This window comes from Siniperca chuatsi, linkage group LG13 (assembly GCF_020085105.1).
Source record: "Siniperca chuatsi isolate FFG_IHB_CAS linkage group LG13, ASM2008510v1, whole genome shotgun sequence".
NCBI lineage: Eukaryota > Metazoa > Chordata > Actinopteri > Centrarchiformes > Sinipercidae > Siniperca > Siniperca chuatsi.
Genome location: NC_058054.1, coordinates 8,206,418 through 8,224,632, shown reverse-complemented (window position 1 = coordinate 8,224,632; position 18,215 = coordinate 8,206,418). Strand labels below are relative to the sequence as shown.

At 40.6% G+C, this 18,215-nt stretch overlaps 1 protein-coding gene across 13 annotated transcripts in view; it reads left to right on the top strand.

The window, feature by feature from the left end:
• The window catches only part of LOC122886766 (receptor-type tyrosine-protein phosphatase mu-like), a 154,054-nt gene extending 136,055 nt beyond the window's left edge, over window positions 1-17,999 (top strand). For 11 of the 13 annotated variants that reach the window (XM_044219336.1, XM_044219347.1, XM_044219342.1 and 8 more), the window contains 11 exons: window positions 1,489-1,586; window positions 3,870-3,986; window positions 5,251-5,405; window positions 5,974-6,109; window positions 8,091-8,240; window positions 8,640-8,813; window positions 10,444-10,575; window positions 12,828-12,953; window positions 15,014-15,177; window positions 15,413-15,548; window positions 17,056-17,999. In XM_044219336.1, the coding sequence (XP_044075271.1) occupies window positions 1,489-1,586; window positions 3,870-3,986; window positions 5,251-5,405; window positions 5,974-6,109; window positions 8,091-8,240; window positions 8,640-8,813; window positions 10,444-10,575; window positions 12,828-12,953; window positions 15,014-15,177; window positions 15,413-15,548; window positions 17,056-17,109 (1,442 nt within the window). In that variant the 3' untranslated portion in view covers window positions 17,110-17,999. The remainder of the gene's footprint in view (window positions 1-1,488; window positions 1,587-3,869; window positions 3,987-5,250; window positions 5,406-5,973; window positions 6,110-8,090; window positions 8,241-8,639; window positions 8,814-10,443; window positions 10,576-12,827; window positions 12,954-15,013; window positions 15,178-15,412; window positions 15,549-17,055) is intronic. The other 2 variants (XM_044219337.1, XM_044219340.1) reach the window with 2 other exon arrangements.
• Window positions 18,000-18,215: the final 216 nt, after the last annotated feature.

The window sequence follows — 18,215 nt, the reverse complement described above, 5'->3', positions numbered from 1 at the left end:
ATCTGATTTGACATGTTTTTCAATGCTCGATCCGAGGAGAAAATGCTCTATAAACTGCATTGTTGCTGTATGACTGGAATACTTCCAAATACCCTGTTTATATTGTGTGTAAGTTGATCTGCATCTCTGCGTCTGAAGACTGAGACAGAAGCTTTATTGTCATGACGTTATGATCAAAAAAAATGCTGCCAAAGCGTATACATAAACATAGTAAAGTACAAAATACATACAATGAATATATTTTCAAAAAGTAGTGACGAGTAGTGCATTGAATTAACAGGAGTTACTGATAAAAATCTAAATAAATATAGGGAGAGATTGAGGGATTCAGAAAAAGAATGATGGAAAATTCTGTGTATTTATAATATTAACTTTTTACCACTCACTGTCGCTGGACGCTGGCACTGTGTAGAACTTTCACAAACTGCTAGTAATATGAAGGGTTACATGAATATGAGCAGAAGAACAGAAAGGTATGTGTACACCCCTACCTGCATTCTTTTGTGTACTGTAGTTTTGGTCTGGTTCTGTTTTACATGATTTGGGCAACACCCCTTAGGTCCAGTTTAGTGAAATCTTAATACTCCAGCATACAGTGATAATTTATACAATAATTTGCTTCCAACTTTTGCCAACACTTTGGGGAAGGCCCTTTCCTGTTTCAACATGACAACACCCCAGGCACAAAGCCAGGTCCATAAAGAAATGGTTTTCTCAGATTGGTGTAGAAAAACTTCACTGGTCTGCATGGATCCCTGACCTTAACCCCATCCAACACCTTTGGGATGAACTGGAACACCAACTTATCAACCAACATCAGTGGCCAACCTCATTAATGCTTTTGTGGCTGAATGGAAGGAAATTCCTGCAGTCAGGTTCCAAAATCTGGGTGAGCGAAACAACCCAGGAAACCCTCCATCCCACTTGTTAAAAATTAACAAATCGCCTACTGGCTTGGAATTAGATCAACAAATAACATATGGGTATAATGTTCAGGTTACAACATACTTTGTTTGGGTGTTCACATACTTTTTTCCAAATAGTATATGTATCGATAGCTTAGACTCTCATCTTTTCAGTCATGGTGGTCATTTTCAAGAAAAACGCCCTGTAGTAAAAATAATCCAGGTACAATGCCCGGCAGAGTATACAACTGAAAACCGAATGTGACATTGCCTCGCAGTTTGGGGGCAGAGTGTCCCAGGGTATGTCATAGAGTTTTTCACCAATTTTTGTTTTTTTTGTTTTTGAGGGTCAGGAGGACAGAATTACTGGATTTTCTCTGGATAAAAGAATATGGCTTTTGTTGCAATGAACACTATAAAATGGGACCTTTTATGACGAGGATTTATATATTCTACTGACGGTTCTGCCACATGAACAGTTTCACAAAGCAGAGTTTGAAAAAGCTCTTTTCTAGATTTCTTATGGTAAATTTCGTTAAAATTTCTTTCCTAAAATTTCATTCCACCTCTCTCACTCTTTAAGGCCCCATGCAGGAGACGGTCTTCGACTTCTGGAGGATGGTCTGGCAGGAGAACACGGCAGCTATCGTCATGGTGACCAACCTGGTGGAAGTGGGCAGGGTGGGTATTAATTACATGTTCACTCTAACCGCAGATCTCAAATAAGATTACCTTTCCCCTAGTCGACTGACAGCCTTATTGTATCTCAAGGCAAACAGAGCCATCTTTTTTTGTGTGTGTGTCTTTGAACATCACTGCCCAGATGTGTGTGTGTGTGCTTGCACTAGCTTAGTGAGGCATGGGTTTTGTGTGCCGGTAGCTCTTTTTCCATGTATCTGATCAGTGAGAAGAAACTGATTGATGGCCTTCATTACCAGAGAGGCATCCAGGCAACTGACTACAGTTACATCTGAGTAGCTCTATAACAGGAGATTATACTCTGCTGTAGCCGTCAGCTCCTACCAGGCTCCTCCGAGCAGAAACATCTCTTAATGTTGTCGTCATTGGACAAAAGGGGACTGTTATTGAGTGGTGAGGATTGTTCATAATGTTCCAACTAATGGTAGAGCCTTGACTTTCTTTATGTTCACTACAGCGTGTGGCCTGACTCAGGAAAAAAGAGCCCTACTTCAGTCCTAATTTGTTCCACTTAACTCACACTGTAGTTCCTCCTGGTTAGGTAATAATCAAGAGAAAATGAAGGTCTTAACGTACAGTGTAATGCTTTGACTGCCAGGGGATTTTCTCCTAGAATTTTAAACACATTTGAACTGAAAACCCCTTAAACACAGGCACACCTTGATTTCGCTGATGTGCATTTTTGGTGGGGCTTAAATGTAGCAGAGCTGATAATGATTCATGGGCCCCTCTCTAGGTACCTCATTAGGTTGTTCCTCTACAGTAGCTGAGCCCATCCCGCCCCGCCCCACACCTTCTCCACACCTGCTTAGCTGCGGTGCCGTCCTCGGTGGGCCCCGGCCCCCAAAACGTCTGTTATATGATCCTTGTCCAATGGCGGGCGGTAGGCACAGTTGGTCACAGTGGCGGTGGCTCCACTGAGGGCCCCATAAAATCACTCCGCCATATCACAGTGGGCCATCTGCTCGGCACAGTTGCTGATGAACTCTGGGAAATCCTGGCGCGCACACACACAGCCTCTGTCCCGCTGGTTTCACACACAGGGCGGCGCTCTGCGTACTTTGATGTATGAGAGATTTGGTTTGGAAGGTAGTGTGTGTGATGAGGTGATGCTGCGTGTGCTTCTTTTCCATATGCTTTATCCATATGAGAGAATGACTTCAAGTGCTGTGTACACACAGTCACACACATAAGTGTGCTTACGCAAAAGAACATCTGTGTGTATGCTGGCATAATTTAGCCCAAAGGCTAATTCCCCCCAAACCAGGCGCTTGATTCAGAGTGATCTAATAAGGTAATGGCTTTTGCCTAATTCAATCTGGCTGGAAGCGGACGGTGGATTTGTGATTGTCATCAGGGATTAGTCATCAGGGGTGTCAGAGAGAGGGACCTGAAAGTCCCCCTCTGTCTGTGTCACTCCACAAACCAAAATCTCATTTCATTCCTAATCAGCGCATAGACTCCAGAAATGAAAATTGAATCTAGTTGTGGCTGATGTCGCATTTATCCCTCATCAAAAATTATCATTCTCTGATATACCTTCATGATCTCAATCTCTATTACCAGCCTTACTCCCTCAGTATCAACAGTTTAATTGAACGGGGGAAAAGGGGGAGGGGGGCGGTAATTTTGCACTCTTATGATACCTAATACAAGTAGTATTTCCAGTGGGGTGTTTTAGATTTCTATTGGGAAATCTGTTTTAAACAGCTGAGGGTTTATTATTTCATATCATTATTGGATTGTCATTATATCACCCTCATCCAATTGTAGTACACTATATTTTTTATGTTTTGTCCTATTTCTCCGAACTGGTAGTCTAAAATTTAAGGTGGACAAATCTAACACCCCCTCAGTACCTATTCTGCTCTGTTCCAGAGTTCTGTACAGTCTACCTTTAGACTCATTTTCACATTATCGATGTGAGAATGAAAAAGCAATAATGTGAGAATGAGCTCTCCATCGATACATAAGATTCCCATTTACAGCAGATCCTTGACCAGGGGTCGAAACTAATACGAAGCGAATCTCATTTTGACTTGAAAGAAATGCTTTAGAAACTGAAATATCAGGAGGCAAATGTGAGGTAATGTTAATGTGACAATTATTGTTTTTGGGAAAGAAATGATGGTCTGGCAACTTGCTGACATCCAAGTAAATTGTATGACTGTGCGCAGTGAAATAAAGCATTTTGTGTGTGCAAATGCATTGTAATTAGCATACAGTGTGTGTGCATGTGGTTACACTTGCTTTTGTCACTCTCAGGTGAAGTGCTGTAAGTACTGGCCTGATGACACAGAGATCTACAGAGACATCAAGGTGACGCTGATAGAGACAGAGCTGCTGTCAGAGTACGTCATCAGGACCTTTGCTGTAGAGAAGGTACGCTGTTTAACCTCTATTGACCACTATGAGATTTGAAACAACACTCACGTCTTCAGCATCAGCCTACTGCACACTCACTCAGCTGGGAGATGCTCAGTACTAGACCTCAACCTTTGGCCATTGAGCAGTTTGGCTGAAGAAGTTATGGCTTATGTGCTTAGCTCATAAGCACCTTGAGAATTGCTAAGTGGTCCAGGAGAGGGTCATCTTTAAAAGTTTCTTTGCTACTGTGACTTGATTAAAAAGGACTTAGTTCTGTTTCAATGTACCGTTTTATTAAAACAACTCATCAAGATCATAGCAATATGACTTGTGCTGCCAAATGTGTGGTCAAATGTTGTTTTAAATTTACTCATTCCTCTCATTCCAATTGTTTAAAAAAAAAAAATTATTTGAACAGTATTGGTATTTGGATTGTTTCATAGACAGCAATGCATGCAGCTCCCTCCCCCGACCCCACAGATCACACTGAGATGAATGGGTGAAGGCAACATATATATTGTACCAATTTTCACTGGATTGTTCACAATTGTCTACAAACAAAAATACATGCCCCCAGAGTAATATGAAAGATGTTATAATCATTTAAAATTCCACACATAGTAACTTTAAAAAGTAAGTAATTCAGAAACAGAAACAGACCATGTAAAAAGAGTAATTTAATGCATTTCACAGTAGCACATTATTCCCAACACTGTTGCTAAGGAAGAATAATACTGTTCACTTAATCTAATGACATTTTTCCCAATGGAACCCACTGAGACCCTCTCTAACCCACTGTTCCCGCTGTGTAACTTTAAATATTGGTTAAATAATGTTAAAGAAAAACAGTCAAACTGTGACTCATTATAACCCAAAGCAACAGGCAATGAGTCCACCTATAAAGTAAACTTAAATTCCAATTTACTGAAACTGCAAAAACTGCTGTTTATATGTTAAATCCACAGTGTCCAGATTATATATCTAACATATAATCCTGTGTCCCTGGAATGACAAGGCATGACTGAAAAGTGCTGCAGTAGGTAAAGAAATAAGGCTACAGCGGCCTTCAACATCCTGTTTGCTGTTAGATAATGGAAACTTTGCGAAACCCCTCCTCGGCTTTGCCCATGAAGTGTGTGTTTGTATTCATTCCATCTCTGTATTTGCTTTAGAAGGACCTCTCACATCGTCTGTACACTGTATCTTCTGTCTTCTCACCACATCCCTGCCGTCTTCTGCTGTGCCTTGTGAGTTTTAACATGATGACTCTGTTCCTCAGAGAGGGGCTCATGAGATCCGGGAGATCCGACAGTTTCACTTCACAGGCTGGCCAGACCACGGCGTGCCCTATCACGCCACAGGCCTGCTGGGGTTTATTAGGAGAGTCAAGTCCAAGACCCTGACCAATGCTGGGCCCATGGTGGTTCACTGCAGGTTGGTGTGCACTGAAAGTGACCACTCTGTTTCATACTTTTGTTTCTACTCTGTCCAACCAGTCAATGTATACTTGTCAATGTATATCTGTTCTCTGTCCTACCGGTAGTTGATATTATTCTAATGATAAATGTTAAAACATAACAAAAACATAATGTTACAGTAGCACAAGTAGAGAAGAATTGTAGAGTCAGTGAACTGGCTTAGTAATGTTCATTAGAGAGCTAAAAGTTGTAGCATAAGATTACATTAGCCATCATACACTAGTGGTAATACCAGGCCAAGAAAGGCTATAGCTGTAAAACCACTGAGTATATTGAATTGCTCATGAGTTCATCTTTTCTTTTGTAAGAGAAAGAATATGTTATTTCTTCCTTCTAAAGTTACATAGTCTCAATTCTGGGCAAAGAAAAACTATCTTCGCACCCTGTGAAATACCTAACTATTAAAGTCATATTTTAATTATGCCATACTTTGAATGTCAAACTTTAGGTGTCCTACTCCTCTGAATAAAAACAGTGATTTCTACTGTACCCCTGAGGTATCCGATCTGTGTGTTTTCCTGCAGTGCCGGGGCAGGACGGACAGGCTGCTTCATCGTCATCGACATCATGCTGGACATGGCGGAGAGAGAGGGTGTTGTGGACATTTACAACTGCGTGAGGGAGCTGCGTTCAAGGAGGGTCAACATGGTCCAGACTGAGGTACGGTAAATCTGGGCCCACACTGGCCTCATCAGAGCTGGGCCTGTCCACAGAGACTCATCAGGAAAAAGGAGAGTGAGGATGCAGCTTGACAGGCTGTTGCCATCAAATGTGGATTAACTAGTATCTACGAGTAATTCTTAGCATAAGCCCCACTCCTCTGGTACTCCAGAACAAATGCTCAGAGTTAATAGCAAAGAAAGGAGCTCTTTTATGAAAAACATCTATTATTTTCTGGCAAAATAAATCATTACCTGACATTTATTAGTCAATAATTCTGTAGGATAAGTGATCCAGTCGGTAAAGGTTTTTAACCATTTTGCCAGTGACTGATGATGGCCATTATCTTTTAAAATGCAGCGTAATTACTTTAAATTTTTTGCTGTCAGTCATTTTCAAGTGCCAGTTCAAGTGTTGCATTTTTCAAACTGTGGGAATATATTTCATTATGTAACTAAACTATCCAAATTATAATTGACCTCTGTCTGATAACTGTAGGGCAAGTGCTCTTCAGTGCTTATTTTAATCTGCTTAAAATATAAGATGAATGGTGTTTATATTTACAGCAGATGTATTTATGGCTACAGCTTTACATTTTTATGATCATTTCTCACAAAACACATTTATTGAAGTGCACACCCTAACTATTTCCCAGGATGCCAAGCACAAGTGCGTGGCAATACATTCTATAATAAAAGGGTTTAGAGGCGTGTAACTGAGAGCATTTAGCTCATATTGATGGCAAAAAACATTCCTGGCTCATCTTCCAGCTTTTTGCCACTGTGGGCTACTGAAGGACTTTGCGCTTTCCTGAACACTGGCCATCTGGAGGTGTCCATAGTCTCGTTGGATGCATCATTTCACCGTAATTCCCTTTAAATCACAAGCGTCATTGGACTTAATGGGCAAATGTTTCATCGCTGACGTCCGAATTGGGATTTGAGTAACTGGAGACCAAATGTTGTTCACCCTGAGTCACTCTCCTGAAGTTCGGTGACCTTCAAAGTGTGTGTATGTGTGTGTTTTCCCTCGCAGGTGTTCAGGCTCGTTGGCACGGCTCCTCAGCCCGCGGGCCAGACACTAATTCTCCAACGTGGTTTAATCTGTCCGCGGAAATGAAAAGCCTTGTTGTTGTTTATAGTTTATCAGCTCAGATAACATCTATCAATCTGTGGATTCTGGTTTGAGCACCGTATTGCCACTGACTCGCTGACCCAGCCCGAGCTAGTCAAACTCTCAGGTCAGCAGTTCACATTCTGCACTAGACTTAACAAATGGCAGCACATGTTTTTCTGTAAATCTGTAAATCAGTGACCCCTGTGCATGTGTGCGGATTTTGGTCCGAAGTGACAAGGGAGTGTCAGCTGAAAATGTCACTTCAGAATAGATTTCCATCAAGCCTCAAGCTGTGTCACCATGTCGACTGCTTGACTGACTGATGTGAGGAGGAGGAAATGTGTCGCGATTTCAAGTTTTCATTCTGCATGAAGTTAAGAACAGCGGGGGGTTGTTTTCGTTGTTAAGACGTTAACCTTGTACATGCCTTGATCATGACAATAATGATGATGAAGTCTCATCTCACCTGGCTAAGGTCACCGAGGTTTGATAGGGTCATGAAAAACCTGAAAAGGTCATGGAATTTAAGAAAATACTTTCTTCCAGGCCCCTAAATATTTAGTTTTTAAAATGTCATGGAGTTTTATAAGAGAATTAAATCAGCTATGTACCAGAAAATGCAAAAATATGTAATGAAACCTTTGAATATAGACAATGACAAATATTAGTCATAGAAACTGCCTTAGGGGTAAAGAATAATCATGGTAAGGTTATGGAAAGGTCATTGAATTCTTCTAGCAAAAATGCAGAGGAACACTGGCTCATGCATTTCTGCTGCTGCTGCTGGTAAAAATAAAATATGTTGTCCATTATCATGAGCCTTAGAAGTTTGATAGATCCGCAATGAGGATGCTGTTTTTTGCAGGAGCAGTATGTCTTCATCCATGATGCCATTTTGGAGGCATGTCTTTGTGGCGACACCACCATTCCTGCCAGTCAGCTCCGCTCTGTGTACTACGACATGAACCGCCTGGACCCGCAGACCAACTCCAGCCCCATTAAAGAGGAGTTTAGGGTGAGATGGTTTTAACATAATGAGGCAAATAAAGGACTATATGCAAATCCCAAATAAAGCATTATCTCAAGTGCAGGATAAGTTAAAAACAACAGTAAACATGTTGTCTCTTGATGAATGGCGCAGTCCCCCTCTGGGCCAATCAGTAGCAAATATGTCACCTTGCTTAATCTGTAATAGTAGCACCCCTCCTTGGACCAATCAGAGTTATATGAGATGCATCGCCCCCCTAAGTTTCATCACAGTCACATCAGGGGAGTCAGAGCTATCGCTAATGTAACTGATTAAAGAATTGCATTGTTAATTACCATATTGGGAGATAATTAGCACACTCAAGACCGAAGTGCCTACCTTCCTGCGTTGGTATGACAGTGTGTAATTCTGCTTCAACCCTGACAGACTCTGAATATGGTGACTCCCACGCTGCGGGTGGAAGACTGCAGCATTGCACTGCTGCCCAGGAACCATGAGAAGAACCGCTGCATGGACGTCCTTCCTCCAGACCGCTGCCTCCCCTTCCTGATCACCATCGACGGGGAGAGCTCCAATTACATCAACGCTGCGCTCATGGATGTAAGAGTCAAACACAGACAAGAACATTTCACATTTTAGGAATATTCACTGGCATTCCTTTGCAGAGTCACTTAAAGGAGCACCCAGAATCCCTGTAATTTTAAAGTGGTATATTAACACTGAGTCACAAGGCAAGAAATTGCAGCTGCCCCGCTCTGTGTGAACTGAAACTTTCCCACATGTTGTTTTTCTTGTCAAACGCTAATCAGTGATGTCAAAGCAAGTATTTTGCCTTTGACAGTCAATGGAAAACATCATGGTCTATTAAGGCTACACAGCCTCTTATTCAATGGATTTCTCTTTGTGGGACTATTATTGCTAATGTTTTAAATACCTGAAAATAAATAGATAGAAAATAGAAAAATTGTTTTGGAAATCCATTGTGGCTATGCCAGAAATATCTTCAGGCAGAACTATAATCTTGAGACTTGAACCTTAGTTGAAGTTGACTTAAACATTCAAGGACTTTTAGTGCACAACACCACACCACAGGAGTGAGATGTAAAGGGACAAGCATCACAAGACTGTGCAAAAGACAAAAAACAAAGTGTGTACCGTCACTTTCTCAGCTACCCACCCACCCACAAAAGAAACAAACAAAAGGACTGTGTTTATTGAAATATATTGTGCTGACAGGTGCTCTTATATAAGAGTCAGACATGTCACAAAACAAGTCTCAGGTTTTTACTTGGTGAAATTAAAATGTTTACACTTATACTTTAAAAGATATATTACAAAGACGACTCACAGTTGAGTTGAGGTTCAAAGTTTCAAAGCTTGACCTTGGAAACAGCAGTCGACAAAATACACTCACCTTAAGGTCCAAACCATAATCATATCACATGATTTTCATGAGCGGATGAAATTTGCTAGTTGTCATAGAATTGTAGATTGAAATTTCCGTTTTTTCTGAACGTGTTAAGGTCTTTTTGTCCATTGGCTTACAAGTCAAGGTTCAACGTTAATTTTTGACCTTGGAAACTGCAGTTTACAAAACAATCTCAATTCAAACAATTTTCAGTTTCATGACAACTTGCAAACTCCATCTGCTGATGAAGATCATGTGATATGATCAAAAACTCCAGAACAGCTGATAAATAGACCTTGTGGTGGGGGGTTTTTGTCAACTATTAACGCAGCTTTGAAAGAAAAATGTTCAAATGCCATGTCATTTTAATTCGGACTAGCCCTCATGGACATACTTGAGACTTGACTTGGACTAGCCCTACTAAGACCTGTGTTTTCTGTCACAATAACAAAAATGCAACACAATATAAACCATAAATGCAATGTATAGCAATTTTCAAGTGTTAAATTTATTCAGGGTGGACCTAACAAAGAACACCTTGACAAAGCACGTGTCCAGTGATGGACTTTTTGGCTCTTGTCTGGATGGAGCAGGTGACCTTTCAGGTACTGGATCCTCTCAGTCACCACTGGGCTATCTTTGAGAGCCAGAAACCACATTAAAAGTGCAGCGTCCTAATATAATCTCCCTAGACATGGAATCTCCATTAGAAAACAACACACAGTGTAAGGCAGGTCAAAGGATGGAGGTCATTTTGAAATGGTTATTGGTTTATTCTTGGTAAGTTGTCAGCTTTCTTCTATTTTCCTCCCTCTGCTCCAGAGTTACAAGCAGCCTTCTGCATTCATAGTGACCCAGCACCCGTTGCCAAACACAGTGAAGGATTTCTGGAGATTGGTGCTGGACTACCACTGCACATCCATAGTAATGCTCAACGACGTCGACCCAGCCCAGGTAAACCCGACCTGATACGTCTGCATAGACACACACACACATACAATACACAACATAGTCCTCAAAGGATATTGCAAGAAGTGCACTCACAAACAGATGACAGATGAAGCAGTTCCTTTCATCAGATGTCTGTATCTTATAAAGTCACACATAAGGACAGTGTGGGAACTGGACTCAGAGAAAGATTGCTTTTTTTTGTTTTCTTCCATTATGAACTCAGGGGAAAAACCTAGGCATGTATCTGTGCTGCCAAACATATATATATATATATATATATATATATATATATATATATATATATATATATATATATACACACACAGAATATGTTTGAATTGAGGTAGATGCTGCAGAGTGGAAGAGGACTTGCTATGAAAATGCGGGTAGATGGAGAGACAGGCCTGTGGAAGAGACTCTCCAGATTTCTCAGCCCGAGGCTCTGTCATAACACCGGGGGATCAAAGCCTGAAGCCAGGCTGCTCTCCCCATCCAAATCCCCTTTCCCTAGGTGACTGGCTGGATAGAAAAGGCCTTTCATTCAATATTCTCACTGTAGCCAGCCAGCCAGTCAGCCAGCCAAGGAAACAGCACAGGTGGGAAGGGAGGTAGGGGGGCAGGCGTAGATGGAGACGAGGGAGGTGGAGGTTTACTATCTTCTCCATCAGCATCTTTGTTTCTCAAAGGAAGCTAGAAAGTGGTGCTTTTGCTGCCACAGAGACTGTATATGTGTTTGTGCGTATACTTGTCTGTCCATCTGTATGCGTGTACTCAGGCCTGTTATTTGCATTCCTCTCAGGTAGTCTCTTTTTTTTCCCTTGTTTGCTCATGACTCTGCATGTAGGCATGTCTGTCAGTGCAGAATCTGTCCATCTGTGCGTGTACGCTTTCACTAGTCTGATTTAGTGCTGTGAGGCCGGCGGTGTGCTCTGCAGGTGCATGTTCTTAACTGGGCTTTCTCTCCTGAGGAGCAGAAATAGGGGAGATTTTACCGCGCTTATGATGTTGTCCCAGGGGTTTATTTCTCCCTCTGTACTTTTCAACACTGCTGCCAGAGCAGTCAATAACACTATCAATGACTGCTTCTTAATAATTTTAATTAGAACTGGATATGGATATATGGAATATGGATATTTTTTTATTTGACATGAATGTATTGATTGCTTTTTCAAATTATTTCATCAATCGTATACTTTAAACTATGAAAAGATAGTGGACAATAGCCATCAGTGTTACCAAAAGCCCAACGTGACATCTTCAAATAGCTTTTGTCTGTCCAACACTTCAAAAGTCAAAAATAGTCAATTTACAATGATGCAAAACAGAGAAAAAAAGCTGAAACCAGATCCCTTGGGTTAGCTTTTAGATGAGTTAGCTAAAAGTAACGGATAAGCAGCCAAAATAATTAGCTAAAAGTAATGTATAAACGGTTGAAATAGTTAGCTTAGCTTAGCCAATAGTTAGCTGTATTGGATAAATAGCTTAGTTTGAATAGATTTAATAAATGGTGAATGAGCTAAAAGTAATGGATAATCAGTTGAAATAGATATCCAAATTAAATAGTTGAAATGGTTATCTAAAAGAAATGGTTAAATCAATGTATTATCAAAATTGCTGTAACTTATCTATCAATTAACCATCTTTTGTTGACATTTCTTTTTCACAGAGAGAGTCTCAGATTTTCTCTCAGCCTGAAAAATAAGTTTTTAAAAAACAGCTTTTAAGAAAGAATGAATGTGGTTTTTTTTCTCAAGAGATAAGAACAATCAGCCAAGGTTTGAGGAATTTCTGTTTGATTTGTTGAACAAAGGGTCAGTTAATTAGGAGAAAGCTCTCATACTTAGAGCGCATCTGTGTTTAGTGTTTGGTCTATCAAAAATATATTCCAGCTTTTGTCTGAATGTTTTACAGTGAAGAAGCAATTCATCCTATTTTAAAAAGAAAGCACTCCACATTTAATTAAGTCTCCTTCTTTCTCTCTACCTTGTTTCTTATAATTCATGTCCTCAAACTTTGCAATCCCACATCAACCTCTTTAACATCTATGTGTAAGGAGTTGAAATCAATGTCACTGGCTTCAGTTAGTATAGTTTGGATTCCAAAACTTATGAATCATCTTCCATTTTCTTTGTTTTTCTTGTGTGTTTTTCTTTGTTTTGTCTGTGTGTGTGTGTGTGTGTGTGTGTGTGTGTGCTGGTGTACCTGCATTTCTCTGTGTGTGAATGTATGTGTGTGTACGTGCCTATTTTGTTTAGTTGTGCCCACAGTACTGGCCAGAAAACGGAGTCCATCGTCATGGACCCATCCAGGTGGAATTTGTCTCTGCCGACTTGGAGGAGGACATCATCAGCAGAATATTTCGGATCTACAATGCAGCACGGGTACGGTGACATAGGAGGGTCATGCTTCAAACTGAAAATCACTTTAGGAGGAAAGAACAAACACTACATTTATGTGATTGGGCTGTCATGAAGTTTTTCTGCTCTGCTGCCCATTTTTTGTAACTTTTGTAACTTGTTTTTCTTCCCTGTGGTGATCACAACAGCCAATTTATTCTGTGACTGCACACCTCACACATCCCACTCATACGCCAGCCTGTCCATTCAAGCTGTGCAGAGGCAGAGTCATTCTGTTCTTTAACTATGCCACTGCACCAGTGATTGGACCGAGGTATGATTGCCACAAGTCATGTCTTTTAGACGGCTTGAGACATTTTCACACCTTAACAAAGTAGAAACCAAGTTGAACTCTCTGACTGTTCCTTCAATGAACACCTTTTTGGTAGAACATGAATCTCCCTTAAAGGGTCAGCTCACCTAAATTACAATAAAATACATCTCCTCACTTAGCTCTAGGTGGTATCCACCATTGTAAATAGTTTTGGTTCTATTAGTACAGGTTTTGAGATATTGTCTCTGAGATTTCCTTCTCCACCGCAATATAATGCACAATACACAACCTGTCTTTTCAGAAACAATGTCCTCATTACTGTAGATAAGTGGTTTCCAACCTGGGGATCAGGCCCCCAAAGGGTTCACAAGATGAATCTGAGGGGTCACAAGATGATTAATGTGATAGAGAATTAAAAATCAATTTCTTCTACACCAAATTATATTTATATTTCTGGCTTTTTTTCTTTAACAATTCCTTTTTTCTTTTTAAATGCTGGATGGTCTTACCCTTTCAGGCCTCTAAAAAAAATAATCAAATGAAACAATTTAAGTAGAAAAATTACTTTTTTATACTGCTCACAACTCATAGACATATTGATCCAGTGACAATGGGTCACATGTAGACGTGCTTTGTTTTAAAGGTTCCCAAAGAGGTTGGGAACCAGTGCTCTAGAACAGTCGTCCCCAACTTTTTTCGGGCTTGTCTCTCTAAAATAAAGCAATGTCTACTTGTGACTCCTAATCACAGGTTAAGGCCTTAGTGTGGACATGATTGGTGAGCAGCTCAATCAAACATTCACAGTAATTTTTCCTTCTCAAATTGTTTTATTTGAATTTATTTTATCCAGTATTTCATAAGAAAAAAAGAAATGTCAGAAAAAAATCAACCTGTATTTGTGTTTGTTTGTTCGTTGTGTTCCACTTCCTTAGATAATTTACAGACATTGCTGTGAACAGTTTTTATTGGAAGTAATTCCTAATGAAGAAATAGTCCCTTTAGAAGCTGTTGACAGTGTGTTGACTATCCACACAAAAAGGATACTGATTCTGGAAAGACATAAAGACAAGTTGTTAAACAAGTTTTTTAAATTTCATATTTCAGTTATGTGAGCACCACAAACCAAATTCAGTTAACTATTTATTGGAGTGGAGGAAGAAATCTCAGAGACAGATATCTCACAACTTGGGCAAAGAAAACCACAACTATCTGCATGGCTAGACACCTCTACAGGTAAGTCACACTGTTATTTTTTAGGTGAACTGACCCTTTAACTTTGAGCTACCAGACATCACTGCACAGAAAGGGTCTTGGCCCGTGCCAGCGTCACCTGCAGTCGCCTGTGTAAGCTCCTTACCACTACAGTCTGCCCGCAGTTGTCAATAATCACTCCTCATATTAACGTGTTGTAACAGCCTCTGGTCGGCAGAGGCACCACAGCATGCTAAGTGGAATACAATCTAATCATACATGATCACTGACAAGTGTTATTGATTGATATGTCTGAGTGTGATATAGAGTGTCTAGATCTTAGATCGTAACAATCTATCTCCAACGGTAACTGTGCTCATCTATCAACCCGTCTATCTGCGCATTCATCTCTTCAGTGACTCCTCGTGCCCTTATCCATCTCTTGTCCTACATGTCGCCATCGAGGCTTAGCTTAGCCCTGCATCTTTACAGTCTGATTGCATCTTTGCACAGCAGCGATTAACCCCCACCCCCCCTCCGTGTGTTAACCTGGGATAACCGGCGTGTCCTTCCCCTCCAGCCTCAGGACGGCTACCGGATGGTACAGCAGTTCCAGTTCCTGGGCTGGCCCATGTACAGAGACACGCCCATGTCCAAACGCTCCTTCCTCAAGCTGATTCGACAGGTGGACAAGTGGCAGGAAGAGTACGACGGGGGCGAGGGACGCACTGTGGTCCACTGTCTGTAAGTTATCACAACACTCAGTACAGAGGAAAGCTTGTTCAATGCTGGCATTAAAAATGAAACATCTCCACCTACTGACTGAAAAGATTTACTGCATCAAAAAACTGTGAAACTCCTCACCTCTCTTACAGCTTTATTGTCCACCCTAACCTTTCAATATTAAGCTAAATTTTATTTATATCATCTTAAATTATATTTAATTTTCTGATGCGTGGCTTCTTTGTGACAACTCTAGGAATGGAGGTGGCCGCAGTGGAACATTTTGTGCCATCAGCATTGTGTGTGAGATGCTTCAACACCAGCGCTCTGTGGATGTTTTCCACGCTGTCAAAACACTAAGGAACAATAAACCCAACATGGTGGACCTACTGGTGAGGAGCATTTGCAAATAATTATTTATTGTACTTTCAATAAAGTTGGGGGAGAGACAGACTGAAAAAAACGGTCAAAATCAAAACAGAAGGGACCAAGATATCCTGACTTTTAGTCCTTAATATAGGTCAAGCCCCAAACATTTGTATCCAACATTTCCCATAATGCAACCAACAGCATCTTTTCATTAGACCCTCCATGCCTGGTAAATGCCCACCTCTTCAAACTCCTTGCCTCCAGTTTCTAACGCAGGCTTTCTGTCATAAATTGATCATTTCCAAGCCTGAGCCAAGATAATCCTGATGACAACCGTTTTTGCAGGCTGATTAGATTAGATTCAACTTTATTGCCATTACACATGTACAAGTACAAGGCAACGAAATGCAGTTTAGGTCTAACCAGAAGTGCAATAAGCAAGTGCAAGATATAAAGTGTGTGCATAAATGCAGGATAGAGCAGTATTATGAAAATATTTTACAAGTGGTACTATGGACATTATATACAGATGGCATTACTATAAACAGAACTATACTGATGGATTTTTGGAGTAGTACTCCCTGCACAGATTAAATTGACCTTCATGTATAAAATCGGTGGATTGCCCCTTTAAAAGTCACTAGATCTACTTTCTTGTGGTCAATAATTTATATGACTTTACCTGTACTTGCATCAAGATATTGTACACCTTAACTATTTGGTGATCACAGAAGATAGATTAATTCATAAAAATATTTACAAATACTATTTGACAAGTTGTATTAAAATTGTATGTTACATTTTATACTTGTGTAGCTTTTATTCCCTTCAGATTATTTAAGTTATTGATAAAGAAAGAAATATTGTTGCCCTTGTTGTACAAATTAGAGTGAAAATATCATTAAAATGCTATCTGTACGTTTTTATATCCATGTTTCGATTATCAAACAGGCAACTGACCCTGACAAGCAAAAATAAGTGCTTATTAAGTATTCCAGTATAGGAATAAGGCATACAATGTAGAGAGGGGGTGGACAGGGGAGGAAGGAGAGGTTAAAGCTGCCAGTATACTCCGTCAGAACTGCTTGTCGAGCAGTCAAATAGCTTCGGAAACCCCTGGCCCCCCCACCTTTCCAACATCTGATTAAGGGGTCTCTGTCTGACCATTTCTGTAACTTGCCAAAACCAACGATCCGACATTCACACCCACTTTATGCCGTGATTGGCCAGCGGTGCGAGGTGAAAAAGGAGCCAGCGTTTTAACTTCTTTCCCCTGCTCTTTTTTCATTCATAACACAACTCTTTCTGTGGGCTGTTATCCCCATATTTAAATGATATCCCCCCTCTCCCCTCTCTATGATGACCGTCTTTTCACTCCGCCTTCCAGTGTGGCCATTCCGACTTGGTCAGACAGCACGTCTAACAAACTAGTATAACCCGACTGTAAAAGGGGACCCAGCTGCTCTTAGCAGGATGACCCGGCCATGTACATCTCTCTAATGTTTTTGTCTGTTTCTTCTTGTCTCCTAGGACCAGTACAAGTTTTGTTATGAAGTGGCACTGGAGTATTTGAACTCTGGGTAACTCAGAGCTACTGAACCCACCAGAGACTTAAAGTTTGGGACATTACAGAAGACTGCAGCTCACATGTGTGCATTGTGCTAAGTGTGTGTGTGTGTGTGTGTGTGTGTGTGTGTGTGTTACCGACCCGACAGGAGCGAGGTACACACACAACCATACATGCCGCTCCTTTGACCAGCTTTATTCTCCTTCTTCTGGTCTCAGTTGGTCTAGATGGGAAAGGTAGCAGAATTGTACAGTGTTAAATATCGCAGGCTGTTTCTGTCTGTACCGGCTAAGGAAGCCAGCAGGAGCACAATGAGGTTTATTTTCCCTCTGCAGTGAGTCGCCTCCTCTCTGGATCCCTCTTTCTCTCTGCCTCTATCTCTCTCAGCCGCCTGTAGTCCCGTGGTTGTTGCCTTGATCCTCATTGGACGACGAGCATTAAATACTCTCCAGTTTTCCGTGGAATGCGATACACTGTACATAATGTGTTCATTTTATTCTCTCCAATTTCTGTTTTTTGCTCAGCTCATTATTAAAAGTCATTAAAGTCAGGAGCTCAAAGCCTAAATGTTACTAAATGTCCTGTAAATGTATGGCTTCTAGATGATTATTGTTTCATACTGTATGTTGGGGACAGCTGGCTCAGTCTACATCTGCTTACCTTATTTTCGATACAGGGATCCAAAGCTTTATTTGCACTTCCATTGAATTCTTGTTGTGCATATTGTACATATTTCTGTAGATTATTTATTCACGGTATGTACTTTCTTTGTGACTCGCAGTAAGTGACAATCATAGGTTTGGTTTATTGACTGTATTGTGTGCTCTTTTGGTCATCTTGTGTGACAGATCAATTCCATTGTAAAGAAAAAAGATATTATATAAATGTATCTACAATATAAACATTGGATTATGTATTTCTGCCTCTTTTCTGAGTGAAGCTGGAAAAGATGACATTAGGGGGACATCTGTTGGAGATATGAGGAATAACACCATCACCTCTGTGTTCACAATGTTTAAGGTGCCACAGTAAATGATCAGGTTTCATGATTTTGTCTTCAGTTACACTGTGTCTGTGATAAGAATAATGGCTTTCCTGCAATTTTTCAAATGAATATAGTTTG